This window comes from Coregonus clupeaformis, chromosome 19, assembly GCF_020615455.1.
Source record: "Coregonus clupeaformis isolate EN_2021a chromosome 19, ASM2061545v1, whole genome shotgun sequence".
NCBI lineage: Eukaryota > Metazoa > Chordata > Actinopteri > Salmoniformes > Salmonidae > Coregonus > Coregonus clupeaformis.
Window position 1 is genome coordinate 48,383,723 of NC_059210.1, and position 21,813 is coordinate 48,405,535.

General features: G+C 45.8%; 1 protein-coding gene across 1 annotated transcript in view; it reads left to right on the plus strand.

Annotated features, from left to right (window-relative positions):
• The first annotated feature begins 1,681 nt into the window (after positions 1–1,681).
• The window catches only part of LOC121532201 (inactive serine protease PAMR1), a 56,154-nt gene continuing 36,022 nt past the window's right edge, over positions 1,682–21,813 (plus strand). Inside the window, exon 1 of the mRNA XM_041837987.1 lies at positions 1,682–1,850. Coding sequence (XP_041693921.1) covers positions 1,688–1,850 — 163 coding nt within the window. The 5' untranslated portion in view covers positions 1,682–1,687. The remainder of the gene's footprint in view (positions 1,851–21,813) is intronic.

Below are 21,813 nucleotides of genomic sequence, written 5' to 3' on the forward strand. Positions count from 1 at the left end.
TCACATTACGGCCTCTCCTTCTCCTTTTGGTGAGATTAAACCCAGCTTCATCCATGTAGATGTATTGATGGGGTCTTTCCATTGCATCCAGTTGAAAAACCCTCTGTAGAAATAGATATAGTTTTGTAAGTGATACGGAAAAAAGTGATTTAGGCCACTACAGTAAATCACTACTTAGAGTAATCAACATTGAATGTGTCTGGATATATGCCAACCTGTACATACTGGAATCTTTGCTCTTTGACTCTGTCTGAGTTGCGATCAAAGGGAACTCTGTATAGCTGTTTCATGCGCAGTCTGTTGCGCTTGAGGACACGATCAACAGTAGAGAGGCTGACACTGTTGATACCCTCAAAATGTAAATGGTCCTCAATGATCTTCTGCTGAATTTCGCTCAGTTTAATGGCATTTTTCTTACAGACCATATCAACAATTAGGGTCTCTTGGTGTGGGGAGAACATACCTGTCCTCCCACCCCCATGTGGCAGTCTTTCAATTCTACAAAAAGAGAACATGGAGTTACAAAAATATACATGGAATACTAGGCCTACAAACAGTTAGACCAACCCTCCATTACAATACTACAGTACATTGGTACAGTGATGTACTGAAACATATATTCACTTACAGTATACTGTGGTACAGTATATAGTATGTCATACAGTAATTGCTGTCAACATTTACATACTGTACTATAATGTCAAAAAAAGGTAATTACCTGTTCTCTTCTCTAAATCTTCGGATTATGGTGGACACAGTGAATCTACTGATGTTTGGTTGTACCCTTTGTCCAGCCTCCCTCATGCTCATACCATGGACAAGAACATGGTCAATCACAGTAGCTCTGATTTCATCAGATATTACTGTTCTTTGTCTTCGCTGACCACCTCGACCACCTCGACCTCCTCTCACACAAACTCTTCCTCTCAGATTTCTATCCATTGTAGGGCCTCACAAACCAGTGCTCTCTGAACTGGCTTACTGTATATGTTCCCTCACATCATTAGCCACAAGTGTGATCAATTTTGAGTTGTTGTGTTCAAGTGGTGATACCTGTGCTCTAATTGTGTTTGACTTTTGTCACATGTGCTCACCATTATGCAGCACGGGTGCATCACAATGAAAATGTGTTGGCAAGTTGTGTCTAAACAGGTGAAAAGTGCTTATGGTTTTGCCAAAAGAGTGATTGATTCAATCAGTGGGTTCAGGCAACTGAGAATTTGGTTCAGACAATAGGGTTTAGTGTTTTAGCAATTGAGAAAAACTGTAATTCTTCTGGACAAGACACTCACATTAATACACCTCTTGGAGTTAGTTCTGTTTCTGAAAAGACAGTGTGTGTGTGTTTGTATACAGCTGAGCGAGAGCATAATGGGTTAAACAGCCTATGGTTTAATTCATAGGCTTCCTGACTGGAGCTCCTTAACAGGCTGGGCTGTAACCTGAAGCCAAGGAGAGAGAGAGAGAGAGAGAGAGAGAGAGAGAGAGAGAGAGAGAGAGAGAGAGAGAGAGAGAGAGAGAGAGAGAGAGAGAGAGAGAGAGAGAGAGAGAGAGAGAGAGAGAGAGAGAGAGAGAGAGAGAGAGAGAGAGAGAGAGAGAGCAACAGAGGGAGAGGGAGAGAGAAAGAGTGAGAGGGTGATGTCAAACCAGCTGAGCTCAGAAAGTAAACAGAGCTCCAGACTGCAGCATGCTTTCTGCGGGACGGGGACTGCAGCTGGGGGAAAGCCATGGGGGGACCCCTACGCTCCCTCACACCGGCACCCACCACTGCCCCGGGACCCCTGGCTCTTTCCTCTTCATCACCCTCTTCATCATCATCTCCCTGCACCAGGGGATAGCATGGCCCTATGGTAAGAACCCTGGCAAAATCAGATATGTTTCTGTCTCTCCACCCTTCCTCCTGTCTTTATCTCTCCTTCTCTTAAAGGGCAGAAAGGCTTTCAGAGTGCCTTGTGAAAGAAGAGCCATAGAGTGAGATGTTAAGTAGAGGCTTTTGAAGAGGGAGGAAACAGAGTTTGTTGTTGGTTTGACTTAAATACCCTGCTGTGGGATCCTTCTATGGGATCCTGCATGAATCAACCTCTTGGTGTTTTAACTTGTTATTGTCAACTTAATAGTCATCACGCTCTTTCTTTCCTCCCCTTTACTTATTGTGCAACATGATTTCACTTCTGCTGAGTACTTTACATTTTTTTCAATTCAACTGGCCATCTCTTATCTGAGATATGTCCTGGATCCCAAAACAAAGCCACACATTCCTTGTAAATAGATGGAGCCGTTCCGAGCCTGCTCATCATCCTGTTAAAAGTTTGGCAGTCTGTGTCTACAGAGTGTTGTGGATGAGGTCTGCTCAGAAGCATTTGTCCATTGGCCCTCAGTGACCATTTGAACCGCTGCAGGGTATGAGTGATATTGGAGTGAATAATGCTGTCTCTGCTGATGTGTCTACCATACAGTGTCTCTCAGACCTTTCCAAAGACATGTCCTCACCTCCTGAACCCTTAGCAGTGAACTACACAGACACTTACCAACAATAACTAAAACCTTCACGTGTTGTGGCAGTACAATAAAGCCTAATTGAAAAAAAAAATACGAGGTAGACTACAACCATTTTAAACACCTGTAATGAAGATACCTCCCTTTGGCGATGAGAGATGTGCCAGAGTTTACTACTTACCTGATATTAAACAGCAATTACAGCAGTGAGGCTGACTCAGGATATTTATGCACCAGTCGCTTCAAATTCTTTATACAATCAGATGATGAAGAATGAAATTGGTTGAGCAAAACAGCAAACACTATGCAACTGTGCCTAGAGGGAAGGCTGTGGGTTTGATGTATTTTCTTAAAGAGCAGAGGTGCTTACACACTGGAGCCAAGTATTTGGGGTGAGGGCAGTGCAAGAGAGGAAGAGTAAGAGAGCGAGAGACGAAGATAGAGACAAAGAGAGACAGAAAGAGAGAGGGGGGGGGGGACTGGAGAGAGAGATAAAAACAAAGACAGACAGATAAATCTTGTGAGAATCCATAACTCTCTGAGGCTCAAGCTGAGTTCAGTCAGCAACAGGCTGCAGGCTGCCTGGACATTCATTCCTGATGAATGTGGGGTTCTCCCTCCACTGTGCTCCCAGAGGCCCTCTGTACTTCTTACACATTTCCTACTCTCCAGTCAGTCAATGATGTCTCCTCACAGCTTATTTGGCTAAGATACCCAGGAGGCTGGTTTAGGCTAATGGGTAGTTAGCAGTCAGAAATAGAGACCAAGGTCACTGGCAGATAGAAGAGAAGGATAAAAGGAGAAAGAAGAGGGTAGAAATAAGAGGGAATAGGGGAGAGAAGAAAAGGGGAAAGGATGAGGGGTGCGGGGAAAGGGCAGAGTGGAGGTGGGAGAGGTGAGAGGAGAAGAGAGAGTGATGGGAGAAAAGATTTGGAGAGTCTGCCATTGACGAGAAAATGTTGGAGAAGTCGAGCGTTTGGAAAATAGAATGTCATATTGTCTGAAGGAGTTCAGTTTAAGTCTCAAGTTAACGGACCAAAGGTCTAAAACAAATGTGCATATTTCAGGCTCCTGTTTGACCTAGATTTCAGTATACATTTTTACACACGACACATCATATAACTAAAGTGGACAATAGGGAAACGGGGTATGTATTCAAATGGACTTGTGGTTTCCTATCGGACAGATGTTTACTTAAAGCATTGAGGAGGTTGTCTGTGGAGATCTATGTTTGGGATCAGGGTCCATATGTGTGAACAGAGCTACAGTATCCCCAACACACTCCATCCCACATACAGTACAGCACACAGGAGGTTGGTGGCACCTTAATCGGGCTTGTGGTAATGACTGGAGCGGAATGAGTGGAATGGTATCAAATACATCAAACACATGGTTTGATACCATTCCACTCGCTCCGTTCCAGCCATTATAATGAGCTGTCCTCCCCTCAGCAGCCTCCACTGGTACACCACAACCCCCAGGGGAGATTCCTGTTCCACGGCCGCTAAATCGCTCAGACCCCAAAATACCAGACAGCTGCAGCCAGGGAGCAGAGAGAGTCAGCATGCACACACACACACGCACGCACAAGCGCACACACGCACACACTACAGATGAGGAATCAGCTCTTTTTCGACAGCTAGTGTCACAGCTATTCTGCTTTGAGTACGGGGACAATTTGTTTGGTAGCAGATGCAACGTGTCATTTTATTGATAGTTTCCTGACACAACTGCTTATTTCATACAACTCAGACAAAGAGCCTGACACAACACTGGCGAGGCCACAAGACACACGGCTCCTGAATCACAACACTTCCTGTGACATAAACACATGCAGCCATCAACAGGCAGCAGCAGGGAAATATGGAGATTTTGAACAGCTTTGACAGAGCCCCGAATGCAGACGGCATTCATCTCTAATACAACGTTAACTCACTGCTCAGCAAAGCTCAGCGCTTCCGTTCTCTCGCTCGCTTGCTCACATTCATGAACACACATACACACATGCATGCACACACACATGCCCGCGCACTCGCTCTCGGTGGTGTCTGACTCTATTGTGATCTTAATGGTCCTCAGCTGTAGTAGCAGGCTTGACTTAAGGAGACAGTCACGCCCCGCACAGTCTACGGTATGGTGCCATTTTTAGAGCAGAGGAAAGGCTAGAGTAGACAATACGTTTTCTTTGGGGGGGTTGAGTACAGTACTCACAGCTGTGCCTCTCAGTGCATTTGGATTTGAAATCAGAGATGATAGGAAGGAAAATAAGTGGATGTTTTCTACACAACAAATAAAGAGACTGTAGAGCAACCTTGAGTTTGACCCAAAAATTTACATTTATAGGGGGACTGCCATGAGTTGATATGAGTTGGCATGCTGCCAGGGCTGGAGTGCATGCTGGTTTATGGTCAATATTAGGATTTTGGCCAATAATATTCTGCATAATAGGCATATTTTGTGTATCAGTCAGAGCAGCCACATATTGGACGTGGCATATCAGTCCATAAGGCTCCTTGTGTTTGTGTGATAGTGTATGACCTCTCCGAAGGTCTTGTTGCTATATGAGACCTGTGGCATGGAGGGGGCAGTAAGGCAGCAGGGTAGCAGGGCTACTCACCAGCTCTGCACCCTCCGCTGCAACTCGCCCATGCCCCCCCCACTTCTCCTTCACACAAATTCAGACAGCTGATGTTCTGAAAGAGCTGCAAAATCTGGACCCCTACAAATCATCTGGGCTAGACAATCTGGACACCTTTCTTTCTAAAACTAGCTGCCGAAATTGTCGCAACCCCTATTACTAGCCTGTTCAACCTCTCTTCCGTAATGTCTGAGATCCCCAGAGATTGGAAAGCTGCCGCAGTCATCCCCCTCTTCAAAGGGGGTGACACTCTAGATCCAAACTGTTACAGACCTATATCCATCCTGCCCTGCCTTTCAAACGTTTTTGAAAGCCAAGTTAACAAACAGATCACCAACCATTTCGAATCCCACCGTACCTTCTCCGCTATGCAATCCGGTTTCCGAGCTGGTCATGGGTGCACCTCAGCCACGCTCAAGGTGCTAAACGATATTATAACCGCGATCGATAATAGACAGTACTGTGCAGCCGTCTTCATCGACTTGGCCAAGGCTTTTGACTCTGTCAACCACCGCATTCTTACTGGCAGACTAAATAGCCTTGGTTTCTCAAATGACTGCCTCGCCTGGTTCACCAACTACTTCTCAGATAGAGTTCAATGTGTCAAATCGGAGGGCCTGTTGTCTGGAACTATGCAGTCTCTATGGGGGTGCCACAGGGTTCAATTCTTGGGCCGACTCTTTTCTCCGTGTATATCAATGATGTCGCTCTTGCTGCTGGTGACTCTCAGATCCACCTCTATGCAGACGACACCATTTTGTATATATCTGGCCCATCATGGAACACTGTGTTAACAAACCTCCAAACGAGCTTCAATGCCATACAACACTCCTTCAGTAGCCTCCAACTGCTCTTAAACACTAGTAAAACTAAATGCATGCTCTTCAATCGAACGCTGCTGGCACCCGCCCACCCGACTAGAATCACTACTCTCTACGGGTCTGACCTAGAGTATGTGGACAACTACAAATACCTAGGTGTCTGGTTAGACTGTAAACTCTCCTTCCAGACTCACATTAAGCATCTCCAATCCAAAGTTAAATCTAGAATCGGCTTCCTATTTCGCAACAAAGCCTCCTTCACTCATGCTGCCAAACATGCCCTCGTAAAACTGACTATCCTACCGATCCTTGACTTCAGCGAAGTCATTTACAAAATAGCCTCCAACACTCTACTCAGCAAATTGGATGTAGTCTATCACAGTGCTATCCGTTTTGTCACCAAAGCCCCATATACTACCCACCACTGTGACCTGTACGCTCTTGTTGGCTGGTCCTCACTACATATTCGTCGCCAAACCCACTGGCTCCAGGCCATCTATAAATCACTGCTAGGCAAATCCCCGCCTTATCTTAGCTCATTGGTCACCATAGCAACACCCACCCGTAGTATGCGCTCCAGCAGGTATATCTCACTGGTCATTGTCACGATCGTCTTGAGAAGAAGTGGACCAAGGCGCAGCGTGGAATGCGAACATACTTTTATTTTTAATGATCACACGAACAAAACAACAAACGATACGAAACGTGAAGTCCGACGGTTACACAAACCAAACGGAACAAGATCCCACAACACACTGTGGAAAACAGGCTGCCTAAGTATGGTTCCCAATCAGAGACAACAAGCAACAGCTGATACACGTTGCCTCTGATTGAGAACCACACCGTCCAACATAGAAACAAATGAACTAGATAATCACCCTAGCACACAAAACACATAGAAACCACACACCCTGGCTCAACATAACAGAGTCCCAGAGCCAGGGCGTGACAGTCATCCCCAAAGCCAACACCTCCTTTGGCCGCCATTCCTTCCAGTTCTCTGCTGCCAATGACTGGAACGAATTGCAAAAATCTCTGAAGCTGGAGACTCTTATCTCCTTCACTAACTTTAAGCATCAGTTGTCAGAGCACCTTACCGATCACTGGACCTGTACACAGCCCATCTGAAATTAGCCCACCCAACTACCTCATCCCCATATTGTTATTTATTTTGCTCATTTGCACCCCAGTATCCCAGTATCTTGTTGTTTTTATCGCACTGCTTTGCTTTATCTTGGCCAGGTCGCAGTTGTAAATGAGAACTTGTTCTCAACTGGCTTACCTGGTTAAATAAACGTGAAATAAAATAAGAAAAGTATAGGAAAGGATTTGGTAAATCTGTGCTATTTCCCTCACACTCTCACAATTATGTTGTCAGGCATGGCAATTGCAGAAAACACCTAATTTACAGATAATTAGGAACAAAAATGCATGCATACACATTTTTTGAAAAAGTCACCTTATAGGCCTACTGTCATTAACATATAGCCTATTTGTTGGATAGATTGGATGCGCATTGGTGTCTAGCTGTAGGCTAGTTGTCTAGTGATATTGTCGACCATCATCAGCGGATCCAGGAAAGAAAATAATAAAGCTAAATAAATGGTCTATTACACGGAACAAAAATATAAATGCAACATACAACCATTTCAAAGATTTTACTGAGTTACAGCTCATATAAGGAAATCAGTCAATTGAAATAAATAAATTAGGCCATAATCAATGGATTTCACAAGACTGAGAATACAGATATGCGTCTGTTGGTCACAGATACCTTTAAAACAAGGTAGGGTGGATCAGAAAACCAGTCAGTCTCTGGTGTGACCACTGATCTCCTTCGCATAGAGTCGATCAGGTTGTAGATTGTGGCCTGTTGAATGTTGTCCCACACCTCTTCAATGGCTGTTCGAAGTTGCAGGATATTGGCAGAAACTGGAACACGCTGTTATACAAGTCGATCCAGAGCAAATTAAATCAAGCTTTATTTATATAGTACATTTCAGACTTCGAATGCAACGCAACGTGCTTTTTACAGAAAAAAACTAATACAAAAAATATGAAAATAAATACTAAAATATTTACTACACAACAAACATAAAATAAAAAACAAAAGACTGACACAAACTGAACAAATAAAAAGCACCCTAAGGAAAAGCAAAGCTAAACATATGTCTCCTGAGTGGCGCAGTGGTCTAAGGCACTGCATCGCAGTGATAGCTGTGCCGTTAGAGATCCTGGTTCGAATCCAGGCTCTGTTGTAGCCGGCCGTGACCGGGAGACCCATGGGGCGGCGCGCAATTGGCCCAGGGTAGGGGAGGGAATGCCCGGCAGGGATGTAGCTCAGTTGATAGAGCATGGCGTTTGCAACGCCAGGGTTGTGGGTTCGATTCCCACAATAATAATGTAAGTCGCTCTGGATAAGAGCGTCTGCTAAATGACGTAAATATGTGTTTTAAGATCTCTTTTAAATATGTCCACAGTTTTGGCCACCCTCAGGTTCTCTGTCAGGCTATTCCAGAGGCTGGGGGCATAATAACTAAAGGCTGCCTCTCCATGCCTCTTGGTCGTAGGCTTTGGGATAGTTAAAAGGCCAGTGCCAGAGCACCTGAGGGACCTACTGGGTACATAACTTAAAAGCATGCCGTAACCCCACTGCCACCACGGGGCACTCTGTTCACAACATTGACATCAGCAAACCGCTCACCCACACGACGCCACAGACGCTGTCTGCCATCTGCCCGGTACAGTTGAAACCGGGATTCATCTGTGAAGAGCACACTTCTCCAGCGTTCCAGTGGCCATCGAAGGTGAGCATTTGCCCACTGAAGTCAGTTATGACGCTGAACTGCAGTCAGGTCAAGACCCTGGTGAGGATGACAAGCACGCAGATGAGCTTCCCTAAGACGGTTTCTCAGTTTGTGCAGACCCACAGATTCATCAGCTGTCCGGGTGTCTGGTCTCAGACGATCCCGCAGGTGAAGAAGTCTGGATGTGGAGGTCCTTGGCTGGCATGTTTACACGTAGTCTGCGGTTATGAGGCCGGTTGGACGAACTGCCAAATTGTCTAAAATAACGTTGGAGGTGGCTTATGGTAGAGAAATTTAAATTAAATTATCTGGCAACAGCTCTGGTGGTCATTCCTGCAGTCAGAATGCCATTTGCACACTCCCACAAAACTTGAGACATCTGCAGCATTGTGTTGTGTGACAAAACTGCACATTTTAGAGTGTCCTTTTATTGTCCCCAGCACAAGGTGCACCTGTGTAATGAACATGCTGTTTAATCAGCTTCTTGATATGCCACACCTGTCAGGTGGATTATCTTGGCAAAGGAGAAATGCTCACTAACAGGGATATAGACAAATTAGTGCACAACATTTGAGAGAAATACGCTTTTTGTGTGTGTGGAACATTTCTGGGATCTTTTATTTCAGCTCATGAAACATGGGACCAACACTTTACATATTGCTATTATATTTTTGTTCAGTGTACTTCGGGCCACGGATGGCACAGAGAACACCAGTATAACCAGTAAAAAATTAAAAGTAAAAATATACTCATTTCTTTTCTTTTTTTTACAAATTAGAAGAAAAAATATATATATATATTTAAAAACAAAAAGTAAAGTGGTTGTCCCACTGGCTATCATAAGGTGAATGCACCAATTTGTAAGTCGCTCTGGATAAGAGCGTCTGCTAAATGACGTAAATGTAAATGTAAAATATCCGCACGCCAATCTGAAAAACATAGCTGACTGACTGCATAGCTGACTGACTGCAAACAACGACAAATCAATGGATAAATCTAATGCATTGGAATAAATGCTATTTCTATCAAGTACGCATGGCAAACAAATGTCACAAAATGTTAAGTACAAAGGAAAATCTATGCTAAAGGAGCTGAGGCTGAAATGCAGCACTACTGAGTGAACAGGTTAAAACGATGACAGAGAGGTGGGGGTATTTGTTTCATTTGGAAGCTTTTATTTTCATATTTTGTGGTTCACACAAACAAGAACACACACACAGTGAATTCACACCAGCCCTAATGTCTCCCCTTGTAAAACCCACAAAATTGTTAGGCTACTATCCAATGTATAGTGTTTGCAGGTGTTGAGCTTGATGCCTCACGCATGTGTGTTTATAGGGCAGTAAGCCATATCTCTCTGCTTTGCATAATACCCGCTCTTCAGGCACATGGCAAAGCACAAACCAGCAGATGTGCTACCACTAAGTCCTGGCAAACAGTCAGTAGTAGAGGAGATGGGTGGGCTCCCCTCAGATATAGATGTACTGTACATTCCTGCATGGTCCAGCACTGACAGAGAGAACACTTTTAGTCACAATCATATTTATCAGCATGACTCGGTCTCAGTAAACACAGTCTGTCTCTTTACTCAGTATAAATACAATATAACACAGTCTGGATGTATTTACTCCAAAAAGATAGAGCAACTAGCTCTCACAGTCTCACGTCAGAATTAGAAATTCATCCATGTTTCTCAAACAGAAAATGTCTAAGTTGTTGCAAACATCAAATTTCGAAGTGTTTAAGGTTACATTTAGGCATTAGCTATGATATCTGAAGGTCAGGCATTAACTTCACACGTTTAAGGTAAGGGTTAAGTTTTGGGATAGGCTTAAAACAAAAACCTCAAAAACAACTTTCTATCGCTCGATTCGAATTTGCAACCTTTGGAATCAGAGGCAGATGCTTATGCCCCATCCACAACACCCTAGCAAAACCGAAACCTACTTGAAGGTAACAGCGTTCACTGTTGCCCCTAGTGGCCGGTTTCCACGTCATCTCCCGACGTCCTCAGATGTCGAAAACTGACTTGTATCACATGTGACCTAGCTGGATAGAGACCAACAATTCACGAGTTCAGCTTCTCGCCATCTGACGAACATTTCGGAAGGGGTAGTAGTTGATGGAGGTTTTTGGCGTGGATGGTGGTCGGAGATGCCAGCCCCTGGTCATGGACCGGGATTGGTAGCTGGCCTCCGGGCAGGGTCAGCCCCCAGTCGTGAACTGTGGTTGTGCTGAGCCTGCTGGCAGGGTCAACCCCCGGCCATAGGCCGAGGATGTGTTGGCCCTCTTGCTGGCGGGGACAGCCCCCGGTAGTGGCCCGAAGTTGAGCTGGCCCCCCCAAAAGGAACGTCCAGCCAACTGGAGGGGTACGTAGGGGTTTTAGACTTCTGCTTGTTGTATGAGCGTCGGCCAGACCGTGATGGTGGAGGTTAGCCTTGTTGTGTGGGAAAGGGGTGGAATCCCGATGTGATTACGCCTGGGGCCCACAAGTTTTGTTGGGCATATCGGACGTGTGTTGGGTTTGAGCGGATGTAAGTGTTTTAGGCTTCGGAGGACCAACGGCCGAGGTGCTTGATGATGGCAGCGGCGAAGCCATTATGTGGAAGAGGTGGGAGGAGTAGAGGTGAGCAGGGTAACCGACGTGGGAGATGGTGGTCTTCAGGTGTGCCTGAAACCAGTATCTGGTGGTGGGGTGGCCTCTGTCAGTTATGAACAGAGACTCATAAGGGGAAGAGTGAAGGGCATGGTAGTGGAAGTAGGAGGAGAGGGAATCGAAGTGGTTGAAGAAGGAGGGGTCCTTCTTGCTGTACTTGAGGTGGTATCGTATGGTATCTGGGTCGAGGATGGTGAGGTCAGAAAAGCAAGGTTGGTGTGAAGATATGTGCAAGGGTCGTGAATTCCGAGCAACAGAGGAACCCAAAGAACGCAAGTGTGTAGATGGCTTCCAGGGTCCGGTTGGTGTGGAGAAGAACAAGTCCGGTCCTGAGAGCGGTGATGCAGGCAGAGAGGATATCGAAGGTGATGGGGAGCCGGGTGAGTGTGCTGGAGGGTGGTTGCCTCTTGCGGATGCCCCTCAGTAGAAGTGCAGTGTGGGGGTGTGTGATGGCTGTGCAGGGGGAGCTGTGTAAATTTGTGCATGAATTGCAGGCTGCTGAGGTAGGTTCTAATGCTGGTGTAGGGGCGGAGGTGCTGGTGGGCATACGTGACATAGGATGTGATGGTGGGAAGGTCGAAGTTGGGGAAGCAGAGTGAGTGCTGGTGGTGGAAGGTTCTGAAGGAGTTCCATGGAGTCCAGTAGGTTTGTAGGGTACTGGAGATGAGGCCACGGAGAATGGTGCCTCTGGTTTGCTGGTTGAGTGTGTGGAGGGGATGATCTAGAGGAAGATCAGCTCCGAATAGGGTGGTACAGGTGTCAGGTCCGGGTTCGTGTCTGGCACCAATTTCCTGAATCTCTGTAGGTGGAAACGGGAGAGAGAGTCAGATTTGAGATTATTGTTCCCTGGGACATGTGCAGCTCGGTTGATTAAATTGTTGCAAGTGGAAATCCAAGTGAGGCCGCAGAAAAAGGGAGCAATGTTTGGGGACCAGGGTGCTGCGAACCAGCGGCCACGGTAGTAGGCGCCAAAACTGATCGAGGGGGCATTATCAGTCTTCTGGGAGGGAGACTTCATAAAATAAAGATACAGTGGGGAAAAAAAGTATTTAGTCAGCCACCAATTGTGCAAGTTCTCCCACTTAAAAAGATGAGAGAGGCCTGTAATTTTCATCATAGGTACACGTCAACCCTGACAGACAAAATGAGAAAAAAAATCCAGAAAATCACATTGTAGGATTTTTTATGAATTTATATGCAAATTATGGTGGAAAATAAGTATTTGGTCACCTACAAACAAGCAAGATTTCTGGCTTCTTCTTTAAGAGGCTCCTCTGTCCTCCACTCGTTACCTGTATTAATGGCACCTGTTTGAACTTGTTATCAGTATAAAATACACCTGTCCACAACCTCAAACAGTCACACTCCAAACTCCACTATGGCCAAGACCAAAGAGCTGTCAAAGGACACCAGAAACAAAATTGTAGACCTGCACCAGGCTGGGAAGACTGAATCTGCAATAGGTAAGCAGCTTGGTTTGAAGAAATCAACTGTGGGAGCAATTATTAGGAAATGGAAGACATACAAGACCACTGATAATCTCCCTCGATCTGGGGCTCCACGCAAGATCTCACCCCGTGGGTTCAAAATGATCACAAGAACGGTGAGCAAAAATCCCAGAACCACACGGGGGGACCTAGTGAATGACCTGCAGAGAGCTGGGACCAAAGTAACAAAGCCTACCATCAGTAACACACTACGTCGCCAGGGACTCAAATCCTGCAGTGCCAGACGTGTCCCCTTGCTTAAGCCAGTACATGTCCAGGCCCGTCTAAAAGTTTACTAGAGTGCATTTGGATGATCCAGAAGAGGATTGGGAGAATGTCATATGGTCAGATGAAACCAAAATATAACTTTTTGGTAAAAACTCAACTCGTCGTGTTTGGAGGACAAAGAATGCTGAGTTGCATTCAAAGAACACCATACCTACTGTGAAGCATGGGGGTGGAAATATCATGCTTTGGGGCTGTTTTTCTGCAAAGGGACAAGGACGACTGATCCGTGTAAAGGAAAGAATGAATGGGGCCATGTATCGTGAGATTTTGATTGAAAACCTCCTTCCATCAGCAAGGGCATTGAAGTTGAAACGTGGCTGGGTCTTTCAGCATGACAATGATCCCAAACACACAGCCCGGGCAATGAAGGAGTGGCTTCGTAAGAAGCATTTCAAGGTCCTGGAGTGGCCTAGCCAGTTTCCAGATCTCAACCCCATAGAAAATCTTTGGAGGATGTTGAAAGTCTGTGTTGCCCAGCGACAGCCCCAAAAAATCACTGCTCTAGAGGAGATCTGCATGGAGGAATGGGCCAAAATCAAATCAAATCAAATCAAATCAAATCATATTTTATTGGCCACATGCGCCGAATACAACAGGTGCAGACATTAACGTGAAATGCTTACTTACAGCCCTTAACCTTAATATATAAGGCTATATATACAGGGGGGTACCGGTGCAGAGTCAATGTGCGGGGGCACCGGCTAGTTGAGGTAGTTGAAGTAATATGTACATGTGGGTAGAGTTAAAGTGACTATGCATAAATAATTAACAGAGTAGCAGCAGCGTAAAAGGATGGGGTGGGGGGGCAGTGCAAATAGTCCGGGTAGCCATGATTAGCTGTTCAGGAGTCTTATGGCTTGGGGGTAGAAGCTGTTGAGAAGTCTTTTGGACCTAGACTTGGCACTCCGGTACAGCTTGCCGTGCGGTAGCAGAGAGAACAGTCTATGACTAGGGTGGCTGGAGTCTTTGACAATTTTGAGGGCCTTCCTCTGACACTGCCTGGTATAGAGGTCCTGGATGGCAGGAAGCTTGGCCCCAGTGATGTACTGGCCCGTACGCACTACCCTCTGTAGTGCCTTGCGGTTGGAGGCCAAGCAGTTGCCATACCAGGCGGTGATGCAACCAGTCAGGATGTTATCGATGGTGCAGCTGTATAATTTTTTGAGGATCTGAGGACCCATGCCAAATCTTTTCAGTCTCCTGAGGTTGAATAGGCTTTGTCGTGCCCTCTTCACGACTGTCTTGGTGTGTTTGGACCATGACAGTTAGTTGGTGATGTGGACACCAAGGTACTTGAAGCTCTCAACCTGTTCCACTACAGCCCTGTCGATGAGAATGGGGGCGTGCTCAGTCCTCTTTTTTTTCCTGTAGTCCATAATCATCTCCTTTGTCTTGGTCACGTTGAGGGAGAGGTTGTTGTCCTGGCACCACACGGCCAGGTCTTTGACCTCCTCCCTATAGGCTGTCTCATCGTTGTCGGTGATCAGGCCTACTGCTGTTGTGTCGTCGGCAAACTTAATGATGGTGTTGGAGTCGTGCCTGGCCATGCAGTCATGGGTGAACAGGGAGTACAGGAGGGGGACTGAGCACGCACCCCTGAGGGGGCCCCCGTGTTGAGGATCAGTGTGGCAGATGTGTTGTTACCTACCCTTACCACCTGGGGCGGCCCGTCAGGAAGTCCAGGATCCAGTTGCAGAGGGAGGTGTTTAGTCCCAGGATCCTTAGCTTATTGATGAGCTTTGAGGGCACTATGGTGTTGAATGCTGAGCTGTAGTCAATGAATAGCATTCTCACGTAGGTGTTCCTCTTGTCCAGGTGGGAAAGGGCAGTGTGGAGTGCAATAGAGATTGCATCATCTGTGGATCTGTTGGGGCGGTATGCAAATTGGAGTGGGTCTAGGGTTTCTGGGATAATGCTGTTGATGTGAGCCATGACCAGCCTTTCAAATCACTTCATGGCTACAGACGTTAGTGCTACGGGTCGGTAGTCATTTAGGCAGGTTATCTTAGAGTCCTTGGGCACAGGGACTATGGTGGTCTGCTTGAAACATGTTGGTATTACAGACTCAGTCAGGGACATGTTGAAAATGTCAGTGAAGACACTTGCCAGTTGGTCAGCACATGCTCGGAGTACACGTCCTGGTAATCCGTCTGGCCCTGCGGCCTTATGAATGTTGAACTGCTTAAAAGTCTTACTCACATCGGCTACGGAGAGCGTGATCACATAGTCATCCGGAACAGCTGGTGCTCTCATGCATGCTTCAGTGTTGCTTGCCTCGAAGCGAGCATAGAAGTGGTTTAGCTCGTCTGGTAGGCTTGTGTCACTGGGCAGCTCGCGGCTGTGCTTCCCTTTGTAGTCTGTAATAGTTTTCAAGCCCTGCCACATCCGACGAGCGTCAGAGCCAGTGTAGTATGATTCAATCGTAGTCCTGTATTGACTCTTTGCCTGTTTGATGGTTAGTCGGAGGGCATAGAGGGATTTCATATAAGCGTCCGGGTTAGAGTCCCGCTCCTTGAAAGCGGCAGCTCTACCCTTTAGCTCAGTGAGGATGTTTCCTGTAATCCATGGCTTCTGGTTGGGGTATGTACGTACGGTCACTGTGGGGACGACATCATCGATGCACTTTTTGATGAAGCCAGTGACTGATGTGATGTACTCCTCAATGCTATCTGAAGAATCCCGGAACATGTTCCAGTCTGTGCTGGCAAAACAGTCCTGTAGCTTAGCATCTGCGTCATCTGACCACTTTTTTATTAACCGAGTCACTGGTGCTTCCTGCTTTAGTTTTTGCTTATAAGCAGGAATCAGGAGGATAGATTTATGGTCAGATTTGCCAAATGGAGGGCGAGGGAGAGCTTTGTATGCGTCTCTGTGTGTGGAGTAAAGGTGGTCTAGAGTTTTTTTACCTCTGGTTGCACATTTAACATGCTGGTAGAAATTAGGTAGAACGGATTTAAGTTTCCCTGCATTAAAGTCCCCGGCCACTAGGAGCGCTGCATCTGGATGAGCGTTTTCCTGTTGATTTATGGCCTTATACAGCTCATTCAGTGCAATCTTAATGCCAGCATTGGTTTGTGGTGGAAAATAGACAGCTATGAAAAATATAGATGAAAACTCTCTTGGTAAATAGTGTGGTCTACAGCTTATCATAAGATACTCTACCTCAGGCGAGCAAAACCTCGAGACTTCCTTAGTATTTGATTTTGTGCACCAGCTGTTGTTTACAAATATACACAGACCGCCACCCCTTGTCTTACCGGAGTCAGCCGTTCTATCCTGCCGATGTAGCGTATAGCCCGCTAGCTGTATGTTATCCATTTCGTCGTTCAGCCACGACTCGGTGAAACATAAAATATTACAGTTTTTAATGTCCCGTTGGTAGGATAACCGTAATCTTAGGTCATCCAATTTGTTCTCCAATGATTGAAGATTGGCTAATAGGATTGATGGGAGCGGCAGTTTACTCGCTCGCCATCGGATCCTTACAAGGCACCCTGATCTACGTCCATGATATCTCCGTCTCTTCCTCATGCGAATGACGGGGATTTGGGCCTTGTCGGGTGTCTGTATGATATCCTTCGCGGCCGCCTCGTTGAATAAAAAATCTTTGTCCAATACGAGGTGAGTAATCGCTGTCCTGATATCCAGAAGCTCTTTTTGGTTATAAGAGACGATGGCAGAAACATTATGTACAAAATAAATTACAAATAACGCGGAAAAACACACATATTAGTACAATTGGTTAGAGGGCTGTAAAACGGCAGCCATCTTCTCCGGCGCTGTTCTAAATACCAGCAACAGTGTGTGAAAACCTTGTGAAGACTTACAGAAAACGTTTGACCTGTGTCATTGCCAACAAAGGGTATAATACAAAGTATTGAGAAACTTTTGTTATTGACCAAAAACTTATTTTCCACCATAATTTGCAAATAAATTCATAAAAAATCCTACAATGTGATTTTCTGGAATTTCTTTCCTCATTTTGTCTGTCATAGTTGACGTGTACCTATGATGAAAATTACAGGCCTCTCTCATCTTTTTAAGTGGGAGAACTTGCACAATTGGTGGCTGACTAAATACTTTTTTCCCCACTGTATGAGGTTACATTGGGAAAGGAGCAAGGACCACATGCGTAGCTCCTCCAGAAATCTGGCCGTGGGGACCAAATGGTTGGACAATGCCTGGGTCGAGGAAGCCAGCTCCAAGAGGTGGGAGATGAAGGGACGGCCTTGGGGAAGGATGCACATGGCAAAGTTGAGGTGAGCTAGGTCCCGTCCATGATGAGCATGAACCAGTCCAGCTTGTCCTGGGGGAAGGAAGCTTGGCTGAGTCGAGGTGGACACCTAGGAACTAAATTGAAGAACTTCTCGGCTGAGAGTTGGACCCCCAGAGTGATGAAAACATCGATTAAGGTGGCTAGCCCAGAACTGGGGGGAGAAGCAGACAATAATTGTTGGTAAGGGCCCAGCACACTACCTCTGAGAGGGTGTCGAATATTTTGGGGCTGCTCCTGCAGCCGAAAGTGAGGTGGACGGCGAAAAAATAGTCTCCACCTGACCCCACCTGGATTTGTCAAGGCAGTTTGTAGGTTGTGGCATTTGGTGAATGCGGTGAACGGGGCCAAGAGGCCAGGGTTGAATCCATTGGTTAGGCCGGTGGTGAGGTATTCTACTAGCTCTCTGTTGGGGTGGTTGGAAAGTTTATGGGTAAGTCGATAAAGGAGTCAATAAATATTTTCTATGTTTTTTATTAATAATTACGCTTGCAGATGGGGAGTGGGAACATAGGTGGTGGGGAGGAGGCATGTGGGAGAGGCGTCTGTGAGCCGAGGCTGGGGTTTCTCGCAGGCGGGCAAAGACCCCTGAGGGGTGGGCCCTAGAGATGGGGCCCTGGAGGAGCTTCCCACCCATCGTGGTGCATTAGACTTGTGGTCTGCAGTGGAGTGGCTGATGCCCCTTCTGGTCAGTACTTCCCGCAGTTGGCCCTTGGTCCAGTCTTGGATATCGGAGAGCGCTGACTTGAAATTATGTGGTGGGAAGGGGGCTCAGGCGTTCTCATGCCGAGAGTGGCCTGAGAGTGGCCTGAAGAGGCTGGCGGGCTGAAGATCGGCTGGAGCAGGTGTGGAGGTCGAGGCAGGGACCACAGCAAGTGCAGCATGTTCAGCTGGCAGGAACCAGGGCCCATTGTATACATTTCAGGAATAATTTATCCTTGCCTAAGGGAATTGTTTATGGGTGTTACATAGAGCCCCTCAAATGTTTTCCTTAGGTAAGGGCATACTTACGGGGTTTTACAGTAGTTTGAAGGCATGTACGGCAGAAAAAGTATCTGGTTACCATGGAGACAACCTGATTCACTGACTGAACGTCAAATCAAAGAGATTACATTTATTTTGGGAGATCGCAAAATAGAAATTCTACATTAAAGACAGGAGAAAAAATTTGATTCAGAAGATAATAACACACGTTTCTTTTAGTTACTTTGTCTCAACTCGTTTTATTATTTTATAGCACGACAAGCTAATTTACAGAGTAGGTACAGTGCATTCAGAAAGTATTCAAACCCTTTGACTTTTTCTACATTTTGTTACGTTACAGCCTTATTCTAAAATTGATTACATATTTTTTTTCCCTCAACAATTTACACACAATAACCCATAATGACAAAGCAAAAACAGGTTTTTAGAAATGTTTGCAAATAAATCAATAATAATAACTGAAATATCACATTTACATAAATATTCAGACCCTTTGATCAGTACTTTGTTGAAGCACCTTTGACAGTGATTACAGCCTCGAGTCTTCTTGGGTGTGACGCTACAAGCTTGGCACACCTGTATTTGTGGAGTTTCTCCCATTCTTCTCGGCAGATCCTCTCAAGCTCTGTCAGGTTGGATGGGGAGCGTCGCTGCACAGCTATTTTCAGGTCTCTCCAGAGATGTTCGATCGGGTTCAAGTCCGGGCTCTGGCTGGGCAACTCAAGGACATTCAGAGACTTGTACCGAAGCAACTCCTGCATTGTCTTGGCTTTGTGCTTAGGGTCATTGTCTTGTTGTAAGGTGAACCTGCGCTCCAGTCTGAGGTCCTGAGCACTCTGGAGCAGGTTTTCCTCAAGGATCTCTCTGTAATTTGCTCTGTTCATCTTTCCTTCGATCCTGACGAGTCTCCCAGTCCCTGCCGCTGAAAAACATCCCCACAGCATGATGATGCCACCACCCTGCTTCACCATAGGGATAGTGCCAGGTTTCCTCCAGACGTGACGCTTGGCATTCAGGCCAAAGAGTTCAATCTTGGCTTCATCAGACCAGAAAATCTTGTTTCTCATGGTCTGAGAGTCCTTTAGGTACCTTTTGGCAAACTCCAAGTGGGCTGTCATGTGCCTTTTACTGAGGAATGGCTTCCATCTGGCCACTCTACCATAAAGGCCTGATTGGTGGAGTGCTGCAGAGATGGTTGTCCTTCTGGAAGATTCTCCCATCTCCACAGAGGAACTCTGGAGCTCTGTCAGAGTGACCATCGGGTTCTTGGTCACCTCCCTGACCAAGGCCCTTCTCCCTCGATTGCTCAATTTGGGCGGCCAGCCAGCTCTAGGAAGAGTTTTTGCTCTGCCATGCACTGTCAACTATGGGACCTTATATAGACAGCTGTGTTCCTTTCTAAATCATGTCCATTCAATTGAATTTACCACAGGTGGACTCCAATCAAGTTGTAGAAACATCTCAAGGATGATCAAAGTAAACAGGATGCACCTAAGCTGAATTTCGAGTCTCATAGCCAAGGGTCTGAATACTTATGTAATTATGGTATTTCAGTTTTTTGCAATAATTTCTAAAAACCTGTTTTTGCTTTGTCATTATGGGGTATTGTGTGCAGATTGATGAGGAAATACATGTATTTAATCAATTTTAGAATGCTGTAACGTAACAAAATGTGGAAAAAAGGGAAGGGGCCTGAAGACTTTCCGAATGCACTGTAGCTAGCTAGCCAGCTAGCTTTGTAGCCATGGATTGTGCACCTTCCATTGTTTAGCTAAGTAGCTACCTAGCTAGCTATACACCTATCTAGCTGGTTGATGTTTTCCTTTTGCCACCAGGGCAGAGGAAAGCAACATTCTACTCCACAAATGCTGTTTACATTGATATCCATACTGAATGATGGACTTAAGGGACCTCATGGGCACCCTTAACTTTTTCACTTAATTAAAGTGGGGAAAAGTAGCTAAAGTTAAGACGTTGTCAGCTATACTCATTATTTGAAATGGCTAGCTAACTAGATGGACTGTAAACCAGCCTCAACACTTCATGGTATTTTGCATCCAGGATCCAAACAACCCGTTTTATAATCTTGTGTAATCCACTTTTTGCTCTAATCATATCAACAAGGATGACTATTTGACAGTTTTTACCACCCAAGCGTCTGTACTGCTGTACACTGTTGTAGATCAGTGAGTGTAGCAGACATGAGTCTGGGTGGAGTCCAGGCCCATAACCACAGGGGCTAGATTAGTCTACCCAGAAACTTAACAGGTGCCATACAAATCACAGGCTCCAGTCACTGTCGCCTCCACCATGGATCTCCTCCAGACTGCTGCTGGTGGTGCACTTAGTGCCGAGCTTTGCAGGATATGAGAAAAGGACAAAGTAGACCTTCTACTTCTTATAAAAGCATAGGGTTTATTGTTGCTACCTTGTAGTCTAACCTAGGTGCATGAATAGAAAAACAGACTGGATACGTGAAAAGGTATTCAGCCACTGTGTCACGCTCGTTGATAGACGGATCGGACCAAGGTGCAGCGTGGTATGCGTACATATTCCTTTATTCACTGAATACAGATCAAAACAACAAAATACAAACGACCGTGAAGTTCAACAGGCTGCACAAGCCAAAACAGAAACAAGACCTCAGGCAAAATGGCTGCCTAAGTATGATCCCCAATCAGAGACAACGATAGACAACTGCCTCTGATTGGGAACCACACCCGGCCAACATAGAAATAGAACATCTAGAATTCACACCCTGACCAAACCAACTAGAGAAACAGGGCTCTCAAGGTCAGGGCGTGACACACTGCTGGAGGATAAATGGAAGTTCGTCAAATTGTCAAGACTGAATGCTGTAAGGCTGAGACGTTTTGGCTTAAACAAAATACACAAACAGTGAGTATGCCTCTGATGCGGTCTGATTAAATGTATGAGTAATTGACTACCGTAACAATGTTGGTGAGGCTGGCTGAATGTGGAGCTTTCTCAAATATCCCTACATGCTCTCTAACAATTTCTGCTGAAGTCTTAAATGCAGGGAGAGACAGGGAGGAGAGAGAAGTTAAGAAGAGACAGCAAGAGAGAGCGAGAGCGAGAGAGAGAGAGGGAGAGAGAGAGACAGAGACATAGACAGAGACAGAGACAGAGAGAGAGAGAAGAGAGAGAGAGAGAGAGAGAGAGAAAGAGAGAGAGAGAGAGAGAGAGAGAGAGAGAGAGAGAGAGAGAGAGAGAGAGAGAGAGAGAGAGAGAGAGAGAGAGAGAGAGAGAGAGAGAGACTTTAGGAAATCCCCAAAAATGTCAATTTAAATAGAAACTATAACTACTAAACTCATTTTTAGTCAGGGAGAAGCAGACAGCCAG